We start from the raw sequence: 13,314 nt of genomic DNA, 5'->3' as shown, positions 1-13,314 counted from the left end.
TTACTGTCCATTACAGGTCTGATGGTTGCTTATTATTGGGTCTCATCCCATTGATCTGGTTTTCTTTTTTTTTTTCTTTGCCACGAAGCTAATATGAGTGGATATATCTTCTGCGTCACAGCATTTAAAGCGCAATCAGTTAAAATTTCTGGATGCAGTTTCTAGCTAGAAAGCAAACATGGAAAGGCGACCAGTGCCCAAGAGGTACTTTTGTCTTTTCGGGTTGAAAAATGAATCTAGAAGGACTTGATGTTTGAATCGTTAGTAACTGGAAAGAAATTAACCTACAAGAACGCGCTAGACTTCTGGTGATACAACAAAAAGCAGGAGAAAAGTTTATTTTCTTTTTCCTTTTTCATTTCATGACTTCTTGTCTATGAAAATCATGGGGTTAACTGATAAGTAGTCATCAAACGAGTTGGGTACAAAAGATGGATTAAGAGTCTAGAGTTCACACACTCCTAAAATAACTACATGTGCAGATCAGGTATCCATCAGAAAAGAGCTACAAGTCTACAGCATAGTGCTTGCTCAAATAGGAAAGCAAGAAGGAAGAAAAGACAGCCATCTGACTACCCTGCCACATGGCAGCAGAAAAACAGAGGGTAGAACATATTTTGCTTGATCCTGTAAAAAAACAAGAAGAAAAGTTAGTGCTCTGAGTAATGATTCCGTTGGAACTGAAAAAAAAAACAGGGGACGTGTAGTTTCTTAAAAAACATGGTCCATTTTTTGAAAAAAAATAACATAGAACTCACGCTTGAATTTGTTCTGTTTAAAAAGGCAAACGAGCGAAATACAAACTGTATATGTTATACCACCTTTTGTAAAATTTTCATTTTACTTCTGTAAAATTTTATCCTTTTTAACCATACGTTAAAAGATACTGCAGTCTGTGAAGGTCATATATATATCAGAAGACATTGGACACAGTATGTCATAGGAAAACAACACTCTCAGTTGATCGCTCAATTACTTGAACTGAAACGCGACGCCCATAACACTCAAACTGCAACTGTATGACTGCCAAGTGCTGGTACCCTCCACAACCCTAATCAGACATAAGCCGAGTCTTCGACTTCGTATAAGATGCAATTTCTCAGCACAGATGAAATTTTTTCGTATAAGAAACAATTAAAATGGTTTGCATAACATTAGGGACCTGATTTCACTCCGCCACGCCATGAGGCAGGTAAATGCGTCCATCACATTTTCATTGGGACATGAACCTCAAACAGATCAATGATCTCCTGACAATTATTATCTTCTGTTATTTTTCTTTCACAAAAATATGCTTTTCAAAAGCGATAAGACTCTATGCAAAATACAGCAGATATTTAGAAAATAGAAACTAGAATACTAGTACATTTCCACACAGTACTGCTTCAACCCATTTCCATACAGTACTGCTTCCAGAGAAACAAAGGGCCTCGAGCTGAAGCAGTGTTGTCAAATTAAAAAGAAAAATGAAAAGACAGAAAGACCTCACGCCTCAATGACGGGAAACCGTTAATAAGTCACAGGACTTGGTTTTCACACTTTTAATAACACTCAATTTTTTTTCACCCTAAAAATGAAGCACATCTACAACAGATCTGCTCTTTCAAAGGTTTATGGGGCCATGAAGGTTAGGAACTTCATCACGTAATTCCTACATCATCTAATAAGCCAAAAATTACCATTGGACCAAAAGGCAAGAACCTCATTGAAGCACTGAGAAAGCAACAAACAAAATACTCATTCCCAGTAAAATAGCTCATGAATCACAGTCTTCGCCACAGGCATGGCGCATAAACACCAGAACCTAAAGAACATAACATTAAATTATGCTGTTCAAAAAGAAAAGGAAGGACACCACGACCTTGAAAAGTTCTTGCTCATCCTCGCCTACTCCTTCATCAGTAGGCTCCCAAACACGTGATGATCCACTTGCATTGCCCAAGAAACGGCCTTGGCTCAGAATAAGCTAAAGGCCCACTTGATAAACTTGCATCAAGCTCCAAATCCAATCAGCATCCATATGAATAACCAAAGCCTATAGAGAAGTACACGTACATCCACACAATGCACTCATACTTGACAGACCATTAGCAACCTGAAGATCTCCGCATCTTGTCTGACTTTAATCAACTTCATAAGGCACAGAAAATCTTGCTTGCAGAAAACGACAGATAAGACTCAGGCAACCAATTTTCTCTTAGCACCGAGAAATGCAAAGCAGTCTCGATTCTCAAGATGGCAAATCCAGCACAATTCTTCATCATTTAATTTGAGCAACCTGTCAAACCAAAGATGGTCTTAATAAACAAATGCAGAATCCATTGCCCAAATTCTTGTCTAACAATCCAAACTTCCACACTTTATAGCCACGTCATATTGAAGCATTTTCTATAAGCTTTTCTTCTGAATCCCCTTCTTCGATAATCCACAACCAAGTTTCATATCAAGTCAGCAACGTTCATAGGCATTTCATCTATTTGTGTACTGTAATACTGCTCTATGTCTCTCAAGATCCTGATGTCATCACTGCGGACAAAGTTTATAGCCACACCCTGCAAACAAACAAAAGTTTGATGTTTCATAAAGGTAAGCAAACTGAAATCGAACATGAACATGTGCTCATATTAAAGCTAAAGTTACTCTCTTTCCTCATATTAAAAAGGTGGAACTTAAGTTACTCCCTTGTTAGGTGAGCTGACCCAAGTGGCACCCAGGTATGGCTTGGGAAGGAGCAGGCAGGGCTCCTGCTACTCACATTATTGAATGTATAGAAGCCTGGATAGACAAGAAAAAACAGCACTGAAACAGCACATGTAAAGGCAGCATACCTTTCGCCCAAAACGACCAGACCGACCAATACGATGAATGTAGAGTTCTCGATTATTAGGCAGGTCATAATTAATTACGAGAGAAACCTGATACAACAACAACACAAGTGAGATCAACTAGCACAGAAAAGATGATCATAACCAGTTGCCTGGCAGAAAGCAGCTAAACTACTAAGAGGATGACATGGTAATGAAATTGTGACAAGTGATGGGATTTACTTAGCTACTTAATCGTCTTCTTGTTGTTATTGTTAGTGAAATTGACAATGTAATTATGGCCAGAGGTCGAGTTTACTATGGCACTTGCCTGCTGAACATCAAGCCCACGAGCCCATACATCTGTTGTGATCAATACACGTGTTGTTCCTGATCTGAACTCTGACATTATTGCATCTCGCTCCTTTTGAGGCATGTCGCCATGCATTGAAGAAACTGTGAAGTTGTTGCTGCGCATCTTTTCTGTCAACCAGTCCACCTGTTCAATAGGATCATTGAAAAGTTCATACAGATAGCGGAATACGCGATCAACGATAATGAAAGAATATTTACTAAAATAGCTATAGTCAACAAGCAAGCACAAGTAGATAGTGGATATGACAAGAAACACAAATCACCTTTCTCTTTGTGTTGCAGAATATAACAGCTTGAGTAATCGTCAGTGTGTCGTAAAGATCACAAAGGGTATCAAACTTCCACTCTTCACGTTCAACAGCAACAAAGAACTGTTTAATGCCCTGATAGTGAAAGAAGAATAGGAAATGTTATTGAATACTGACAAAGATATAAGACAACATTTGCTTGCACATAATGAATGATAACAAAGTTAAACTGTGTACCTCCAGTGTCAATTCATCACGCTTTACAAGTATCCTAACCGGATCAGTCATGAATTTGCTAGTTATCTCCAGAATTTCATTTGGCATTGTTGCAGAGATTAAGACAACCTAATACCATTACCAAATCTTGATCAGAATTCCCTGGCAGTGTTGGCACGTCCATGGAGAAGATATTATGATATTTCGGTTAGTTGTAAATAGTTTACAACACAAGCAGATAACTGGAGTACAATTTCAGGTAATGATAAAGGCATTTCTGTGCTGATAAAAGTTGGAAAGATATTGATAGATTTAGCATCCTATTCAAGATCCATAGGCATGCATCAGCAACATTTAGTACACACACACCCGCACATATGTACACACTCCCAATCTTCAGATAAAACAAAAAATACAACAGCCTAGCTCACAAAGATAGGAAAGAAAAATGAATTTCATTGGGCACATATATCAAGTGTCTGAAATAGATATCGTTGAACAAGAAGATGGTATTAGTAGTTTCTGAAAGTAAGGAATTCACAGGACAAGATTGACAAACAAAGGGGTACAAAAAAAAGGCACAGATTAACCAGAACGGAGTAAGAAACTTACAACATGAATGATTTAGTATCAAGTTCTAATTAGTGCATACAAAAGTGTACTTTTCTAGCATATGCTGTATCCAACGCTTATGTGCAGTGTTGGATACTGATACTCATGTCTGTGTCCATACTTAATAAAATATAAGTATGATCATATACTGATCAACACTGCAACAGCAAGAGTGGAAAAGGAATCTATATATCCAAACAGGAATTTGGAGAAACGAATTAGGTTTTTTGAGGATACCTGGAGCTCTGGCGGGAGATATCTATAAACATCATATATCTGATCTTTGAACCCTCGGCTTAACATCTCATCAGACTCGTCCTTTGGTAACAAACAAAGATGACAATTGGAAGCTAACATCAGAACTTCAGCAAGAATATCTCAAAAGCAAACACAACCGAAGAAAAATAGAAAATTCTCCACTCACAAGGATCAACAATTTGATAGCCCTGGTGCGTAATGTTCTTCTCTTGATCATATCGCAAACTCTACCTGGCGTACCAGATACAATATGAACTCCATATTCTAGCTTTCTGATATCTTCACCAAGGCTCTTGCCGCCAACGCAAGCATGTGCTTGCACGTTGATGTAATCCCCAATAGCTAGGATCACTTTCTCTGTCTGAGAAGCAAGTTCTCGTGTAGGTGACAAAATTAAAGCCTGAACCCTGCCAAGCAAGCAAAACGTAAAAAAAATAAACTATTCAGTGTCTAGGCTGCTGCTACTTAAACAAGTGGGTTACGTTCCCTTTGCTCTCTAAAGACGTAAAAAAAACTTTCTTTGGCACCTGCCCACGAACCTACCATGTAGCCATGAGATGAAGCTCCCATATGGTCCAGAACAACTCAAAAATAGAAACGCTTAGTATATCATATTCTTTATGAACACCAAGCATAAGGCAGATTGAATTCCTGCATCCCTCTTGTTGAATATACAGCAGTGCGTTTCATTAGAAAAACGAAACTCGGCTAAATTAGGTTTCATAGAAATATCAACTAAAATAAACAAGAAAACACATTCTCGTTCAAGGTTGCTTCCTTTTTATGATTGTTCAATTACATCACTCAATAAAACCATCGTCTCTTGCACCCAGGTTTACCATTTGCGACAGGAAACAACACGAAGGAAACTATAAGGCGAATAAACACTAATTTCCCGAAGAATAGCAAACCCTAGAAAACGAACAGACACACCGAAGCCATAGAGACTCCCACGACGGCGAGAAATAGAAAGAGAGAGTTCCGAAGGTTAACATAAGAAAAACGAGAAGGAATGGGCTAGGAAGGAAGATGGAAAGGAAATCCTACTCCCGGGTGGTGGTGTCCACCATCTGACAGACTGCGAGGGCTATCATGGAGGTCTTCCCGGTGCCGGACTGTGCCTGGGCGATGACGTCCCGTCCGCTGATGATAGGAAGGACGGATCTCTGCTGGATGGCAGACGGCTTCTCAAAGCCGTAGGCGTAGATGCCGCGGAGAAGGTCGTCCCGGATGCCCATCTGGTCGAAGCTCGATATGGCCTCCACTCCTGGGCTCGTCTCGAACACCAGGGCTTCATCATCCAACCCCCTCTGGGCTCCTCTATTCCGCGGCACCACTGATCCACCAGCAGCAGCGGCGGCGGCGGCGGCAGCCATGGCGGCAAAAACTACCCAAACAAGAGCGCGAAGGAGGGCAACAAGAACGGAGAACGGAGAAACGCTGCCGACGCGCGTAGACCAGACTATGTGCCCGTCTGGGTCTGGGACTTCGGATATTGGAACCGTCAGAAAGAAGTCTGCCTATTGCCGGACTGCTGAAAACGGGTCGGATACGATCCAGATCATTCTTGTTCCGAGTCCGAGTCTAGATTACGTGATTCTAGTTTGGGCGTGAGCTTGAAAGTCTATTTCTGGAATGATCCAACCTTGTCGGCAAAACCTCAAATCCGATGCTTCTTACGATGACCACTGATTTAAGGCCGTGGCCCCATGTGATAAACATAGCATTAGCAGGTCTTTGACATCTAACAAATGTGATGATAATAAAGACGATGTTGATGCTGCTGCGATTATATCCGCTGGTGTTAAGGGCGTTCATGGAGATCGAGATCAACCAAGTGACGTTATAGCGAGAAAGAATAGCTCGAAGTGTTTCAGCAATCCAAATAAATAAAAGGCAACGATTGATCTCTTTAGAAAAGAAAGAAATCTCCAGAGCACAGATTGCCAAATGATAAAGTTTATCATGATAATCTTGCCAAAGCAATTGTAAGCAAATGATTTCTGCCGTTGCTATATGTGACTGTCCAACCAATGGCCCTTCCTCACCACCAAAAGATAGATGATGATCACTTTATTACATGCCTTTGCAGTGAAGAGCGTTAACACACAAATGGGTCTGCTTTATCATCTAGCGATCCTTAAGTTGTCGGTGTTAATCAGCACTTAGCCTGCTCTCGAGGTGCACAATAATTACCCTGAACTTGTTGCTGTTATAAATGCAATCTCAAAAGATGGAGATGTTCTAAATGTGTCTAGAAAAGCATGTCTTGTGAAACTTTCTCCCCAAAATTTCTCTTTTCTTCTAGCATTTGCTCCATACTGCAGAAATCATATCTTCTTGGTCCTTCATTGCAGGACATGGTTGCTGTAAATTTAAGACGGAAATGTTTCAATTGCTTTTCTCAGAATCAAGGTGATCGTTGTGATAAGTGGGCAGTTTTTCAAAAATAGCTGCTACATTGGTCTGTCATCATTTCCCTGATCTTGCATTCGTTATCTTGACAACCAGGAAACTTTTCAAGTATTCTGCTTTGCAAGTTGATTGTAATATTCGGCTGCCATCTCTGACTTAAGTAGAAGCACTGCTATCAGTATTAGTGCTCCCCAAGAGGTCCAAATTGGAGCCTTGACGTATGGCAACTCAGTCCGCAGTTTAAACTTAGCTTTGCATCTCATAGCAAGTCAATATTTCATGGATCTGAGCTCAGACTGACTGTGAATGGTTCCGACCAGCCACCCGAGGACATCATGGATCTCTCTCTCTCTCACTGAACAAGTAAATAAATCAATAGCTTTTTCTGCAACAAACTTCTCAACCAGCTTGACCAACAGAAATAGATAGATATACTTTGTATATTACAAACATTACTCATCTCGCCAGCCTTGGGACGCCGAATTGATTGCTTTAGACTAAAATGAGGAATCCTTGCAGCACACCTCGAAGGATTACAAGTTTGTTAAGGTAACATCTTTTCAGGTTCTTTTAAATTTTCTCCGCAGAGGATAAATCAGAGGAATATGAAAATTTTTCGAAGCATAACCAAGAAAAAGGTCAATTAGAAAAAGGCCCGGCTACCGTAGAACACCCTTGTGGAGCTCCCCTTGTTTTCCTTGTCCAAGTTGCTCTGTCTCTGGATGATTTCTCCACCACCTTCAGGTCCTAGTCTGTTGAAATCCGTAGGGAGCTCCATTTTTGCCAAAGATTCCGTGAACTGTTGCATACTCTTCATGTACATATCCACAATTTGTTGTTGAACCACCATTTGATGAGGCCCCAGATTTATCTCTTCCAATGGATTTGTGAATATTGATCCTAATTTGATTGCACCAACTTTAGCAACAGGATCATCTATTTTGCTATCCTCATTCTTTGAGTCGACGACATCTGTTGAAGCCCCAGAATCATTCCTCTTCTCCATAGAGCCATCGAGGCTAAGGCTAGTGGTGATACAACCAAGGAGTCCTGCATCAGGGACATGGTTCCCCGTCTCCACAGCACCAACTTGGGGAGGCTCAGGAGAAGATTCACAAATCTTTCCAGTAGAATCTGCAGCCATGTCATACTCATCAACAGTCTGAGGTGAAGCACCAATTTGCAGAAATGGCATAGTTACCAAACCATTAGCGTTGAAATTCAATACAGAAGCGTGATTCTTCTTAGCCATGTCAAAATACTCAAAGACCATCCTCTGATTCTCTGTTGTGATCTTGACATCAGGAAATTCAAACTTCTCATACTCACAGTGGTCTAGGTTTTGGTCCTTTGGGTCATGAAGTACCACTTCTGTTGAGTCTGCAGGGCTGTTCAGTTGCGGAAATGGATGTGCACTATTTTCAAAGAACAGGGTTAGCTGAACAAATCCTGCAGGGGAATGGAAGAGGTCCGTGGACGACAGTGTGAAATCTCGGGTGAGCTTGCCTTTTCCTATAACCGAGGACAAGGGTACCAAGACAAAGCCTAGTAATTGGTCTTCCAGATAGTTCGCATTCCTGCTATGCATCCAAATCTCGCATTTGAGCACAGCATCCAATTGAACGATCTTTATCTGCAAACCCTCGTTGAAATCTGGATTTCTGCCACCACCATGCACAGTTCTTGTGGAAAGAACCTCATCAGGATCACACGTCAATGAGAACTTCGCATAAACATCTTGGTCGTCGTAGATACAGATGTTATGAATGTTCCTGGCAAGATGGACATAGATATGAAGCACGCCGCTGAGCTCAACCTCATCTGCATCCACCATGGCGACTCCTCAATTGGCGCTGCTACAGAACAGTGAGATGATATAAGAAAATGCAATGTGTCGCATGAGATAATTGAAGATTTGCTTGGAAGCTATGCAATTTTAGGTAGTTGAGATGTACGATGGATTTGGTGAAAAAGGATTGGTAGATGAGGCGATTGATGACCACTATGATGTTGAATGTCCAAGTTTACCTTAGAATTTGCAGCATGGGTCTCCTTTTGCTTGAAGTTGCAGCATCTTCTTAAAGGTCTGAAGCAGAGAGATCTGCTTTACTTCGTTGGAAGGTCGTAAATCTCTTCCATCAGGCCACCATAACCCTGTTACTTTATGTAACATCAAACGTACCATAAATTGAAAAGGAACATATCAACATCTCAAATATTTATAAGCTGTTCTAGATACGGTAAGATGGGGACGAAGAATATGAGTCATTAGATGTAGAATTAGATAAACTTCCCTGTTTTCTTTCTGGTGCTCGACAATGGAAAAGCCGCCTCAGCCGACAGTCCACTACTTGCTATAGAATTTTAATCATGCCCGGCACCTAAAGCATAAAGCCCAGAACGGCCGACTTTATAATATTGATGAATCTGCCAACTTACGCACCACATATACTCCACGAGAATGCGACGTCCCACCATTTTTACCAAATAATGTTGAAGATGGACGAGTCACAGCCATCCCAACTGCAGAAGTTGCCTCCATGGTAGCTGCTGTACTACGCAAGCAGCGTCTTGATACGAGAACTCTGGCCCCGAATTTCTTGCCGCTGGTGGGTTTGATCCTTTGTCAGCAATAAGGTCGACTTCCAAAAAACATTGACAAGTAATAGAAAAAATTAGGAGATCATGACTTCTCTACATCTTTTCTTAAAGAATTGATAAAAAAATCCAAATAGACAATAAAATGAAAGTGAAGAGTCCCAACTCAGGTTTTGCTGTACACTACAATCAATAAATCACCAACTACGAAAAGCGCTTGTCATCATAATGGACAGAGATCCTTAAAACGTGGTGTTGCTCCGGTACGAAGAATTCAAAATACAAAAGAATGAACAACCGAGACGTAAGGATGTTCATGGATTGAATATCTATGTTCGTAATGTTTAAAAAGTCGGATATGTGGGAAAAAAAGGTTTAACGCCTGATTAGGAAATCGGATCGTTCGGATTTTAAAAATGACATCCTCATCAGGTTCATATGCAAATTCAATTTTTCAATGTCTTTAAGGTGTCATCCCAATATTAAACTGGAAACTATTGTTATATATAAATTCTATCAAAGGTATGTGTACATCCCATGAGCGTTGAAACTCTAACACACATGCAGGTAACATATTCTCTAGTCTTTGAATATTTCTTTTTGTTTGCCCATCTGTTTGTAGATTAAAGGCGGTACTAAACCTCAATCTAGTTCTCATGGTTGAATGCAATGCAAGCTAGGCCAGAATTCAGAAGTGGAGTGAAGATCTCGATTCATGGTATTTCCTCTCCTTTAACTCGGTTGACCACAAAGAATGTTAAGTTCGAGTGAAATTCGGCTTGTGAGAAAAGTTTTATGAAACAAAAACTTACATTGCTCCAGTACTTGATTTGGCCGAAGAAGAAGTTGGGTTAGTCATACACAGTGATGTTTCTCATAGGAAGTTAAGTTGTGCTTTAATGCAGAATGACAAGGTGATTGCCTATGCATCTCGACAACTGAAAAAACATCAGTAAAATTATCCTATACATGATTTTTGGCAGCTGTAGCCTTTGCTTTATAGATTTAGAGGCATTACCTGTATGGCGAAAAGTGTTGGATATACACTGATCTTAAAAGTTTAAAGTATTTACTTAACTAGAAAGAACTGAACATGAGATAGAGAAGGTTAGAATTGATTGAGGATTAAGATTGTACTATTGGTTACTACTTTGGTAAGATTAACAAGGTGGCAGATGCTTTGAACTGAAAGAATTCGTGTACCATTGCTTATATAAAGGTGGCATGACTTCCAATCCTTCTGGAGAACCGAGCTTTAAAGACAGATCTGATAATAACTAGCCGCGGGACTCCACGTTAAAATAGATAGTGGACTTTGAGAACTAAGAAGCTGATTTTGATTATCCACTATAAGCCTTTTCTCGTTCAAACCTCATCATTGAGGTTATAGCCTCATGTATTGCTAATGATGGATGTATTGAACTCCAGTTGCCAGTTTTTCAGTAAATATTTAATTGGATTTGGATTTAAGTTAAGTTTCAATTTAAAATAAATATCATATATCCAGTATTCATACATTTGTATTTCATAATGTGGTTTAAATTATGTAAGTTGGATTCAAATGTGAAAATAAAAGTCAGATTCAGATCGAATTTGGATTCTAAATTTAGGTAATGAATTCGGATGTATAGTATAAGAGTTTTTTTTTTCATCCGTATTTGAGCCTCAAATGTTTTGATATTCAATAAATAGGATATGACAAATGATATATCCTAATCTCTATGAAAGACCTTATCTCTGCCATGAACCAGGTTAAGATTTCAATGGCCGATGAGCTTTTAAACTAATCGAAGAAGGAATCTGCTTTTTCCAATGATCACAATTCACAAGAAAAAAAAAATGTGGCTTCAAAACTCACCGGTGTGGTCATTACACAAATGAATTTGACCTACCTTTCTATTTGCCAAAAATGTCCGGTCATGACAACCACCAAAAACAATGTTTATTTTGCTTGAACATTGTTAAAGGTTTTTTATATTTATAAAGAACAGCGGACATTGGAAAAGTATAAATGATCAACTAAATTTATAAAATAATTAACAAGCACATGGTTTATGAATGGAAAATAGTATAATATACTTAACAGACAACTTTACCTTTATAAATTACCTTTATAAAAAAGAAAATACCTTTAGGCTCTGTTTGATGTAAAAGAAAAATACTGTGTATGGTTGACTTTTTTTCAAGTTTGTATGGTTTTTCATGCAGCATCAAACACAAGAAATTTTACCATGCATTTTTCATTGAAATCAGAAAAAATTCCCACCCAAAAAGGTCGGACCTCTTTAGGTCCAACTTTTTTTCATAAAAAAATCTCTCTTCCGTACATTGATAATTTTATCATGCAAAAAACTTTATGTGTATCAAACGAGGTCTAAAGGAAAAAAAAAAGTTTACATTTGGATCTGTACACTATTTCCTTTTTTCTAGGTGTGACTGTAGAAACAAACGATGGATAAAGGAGATATGAAATTACTTCTAAATTACTTAAAAATCTAGTTTGTGAAACTTTCTTTTTTGGAAAAAAAAATAAATATCTTTTTAATTAAGGACAAATTAGCATCTTATAGGCATTTTGGCACATTATGGAATTTATAGGAATTCTACCTCCAGCAATCTTCTATAATATAAGAAAATGTAATGTGCCAAATGCTGTCATGAGAAGAAAGTAGTCTTGTAAAATATTTATTGCCACATATAGTATGTAACATGTATATAATTTCTTAAGGGTGCCCTAAATGACTACATGAACAGCAAGTCATAACATTTGTTATGTTTATGGAAAAACGTTAGATACCGAGCTAACCATCGAGGCGAGTTTCATTTAGAATGCAGCTCTACACAAGGGGATAAAAAAAGAAAAGGAAACAAATAAAAAGAACATATAGACCATTTGGAGGAGGGAAAAAAGCAAAATCTGACTCGAAAGTTAAAAGAGGCAATATTTCAATTTTCAAGTTAGAATTCTTCAAATGTTGATAAAAATGATCCTACTACTAGCTCAAAAAATATTTTTTCACATAAAATTTATTGAGGAGTAAAACCATGCCATGCCGTTCACCTTAATCAATTTTAAACAAATTCTGCAATTATAAAACTAATGAGTTATAGAAACAACGCCATCCCAAAGGATCACTATATGGCTAGTGGTTAATATTAAACACATCCTAGAATGGACACTTCTTTTGAAAAGCACATCAAGAAGCACAAAGTTAGGCACACTTTGTTACAATAAGTTTTCACGATTTAAAAGGAAGATCAGTATGCAGGGCCATGTCCTCAAGTTCATAATCAACTTCCTTTTTCCTATGATGAAGAACCACCAAAATAGACTGCTTAACGAGTCTGCTTCTTTCAAGGTAAAACTTGGTCAATCCTTGGCGACTCGGGTGGGCAATGATCAAGTAACTCCAACTTGATCAGGATCAAACCCATTTTAGAACAGCCGGAAAACAACTTGTATGGTAAGTTAGTGGAGTTTGAGCTAATATTTTAAGGTCGAGTTCTAAAACAGCTGAGCTCAAATTGCTTCATACGAACTTGTTTAAGCTCCATAGGCTCATTATACATACATACATACATACATACACACACACACACATATATATATATATAATGTTCCGCTTGATCCATCCGAGCTCAAGCTGCAAAACTTAAGCGGAGTTTGAGAAGCTGTAGATCAGATCAAGCTCAGGTCATGCGCAGTCCTACGGATGAGTTGATATCATGGGAAAGCTGGGGATGCATGATGCGAAAATATTGGAATAACATGAATAGTGAGACATCAG

General features: G+C 38.8%; 2 protein-coding genes across 4 annotated transcripts; both read right to left on the bottom strand.

Annotated features, from left to right (window-relative positions):
* Positions 1-59: 59 nt before the first annotated feature.
* On the bottom strand, positions 60-7,184 carry LOC116250540 (eukaryotic initiation factor 4A-3-like). Of its 2 annotated transcripts, XR_004171444.2 has the most exons (9): positions 5,561-7,184; positions 4,680-4,920; positions 4,493-4,573; positions 3,665-3,772; positions 3,443-3,562; positions 3,136-3,303; positions 2,829-2,915; positions 1,862-2,552; positions 60-627 (listed from the first exon to the last, which is right to left on the bottom strand). XR_004171444.2 is itself a non-coding variant. In XM_031624237.2 (8 exons), the coding sequence occupies exons 1-8, from the start codon at positions 5,887-5,889 to the stop codon at positions 2,439-2,441; spliced, it is 1,248 nt and encodes a 415-aa protein (XP_031480097.1). In that variant the 5' UTR covers positions 5,890-7,184; the 3' UTR covers positions 1,719-2,438. The 2 variants fall into 2 exon arrangements, 1 of the variants encoding a protein (XP_031480097.1); XM_031624237.2 differs by lacking the exon at positions 60-627 and having other exon boundaries at positions 1,719-2,552.
* A 152-nt stretch (positions 7,185-7,336) lies between these two features.
* On the bottom strand, positions 7,337-9,563 carry LOC116250547 (uncharacterized). Of its 2 annotated transcripts, none has more exons than XM_031624261.2 (2): positions 8,957-9,563; positions 7,337-8,784 (listed from the first exon to the last, which is right to left on the bottom strand). In XM_031624261.2, exon 2 carries the CDS (start codon positions 8,760-8,762, stop codon positions 7,572-7,574), a length of 1,191 nt encoding a protein of 396 aa, XP_031480121.1. In that variant the 5' UTR covers positions 8,763-8,784; positions 8,957-9,563; the 3' UTR covers positions 7,337-7,571. The 2 variants fall into 2 exon arrangements, with proteins under 2 accessions (XP_031480121.1, XP_031480113.1); XM_031624253.2 differs by having other exon boundaries at positions 7,337-8,781.
* Positions 9,564-13,314: the final 3,751 nt, after the last annotated feature.

The sequence above is a fragment of the Nymphaea colorata genome, chromosome 1, assembly GCF_008831285.2.
Source record: "Nymphaea colorata isolate Beijing-Zhang1983 chromosome 1, ASM883128v2, whole genome shotgun sequence".
Lineage (NCBI taxonomy): Eukaryota > Viridiplantae > Streptophyta > Magnoliopsida > Nymphaeales > Nymphaeaceae > Nymphaea > Nymphaea colorata.
The sequence above is the reverse complement of the archived record's forward strand: the minus strand, read 5'-3'. Positions and strand labels throughout refer to the sequence as shown.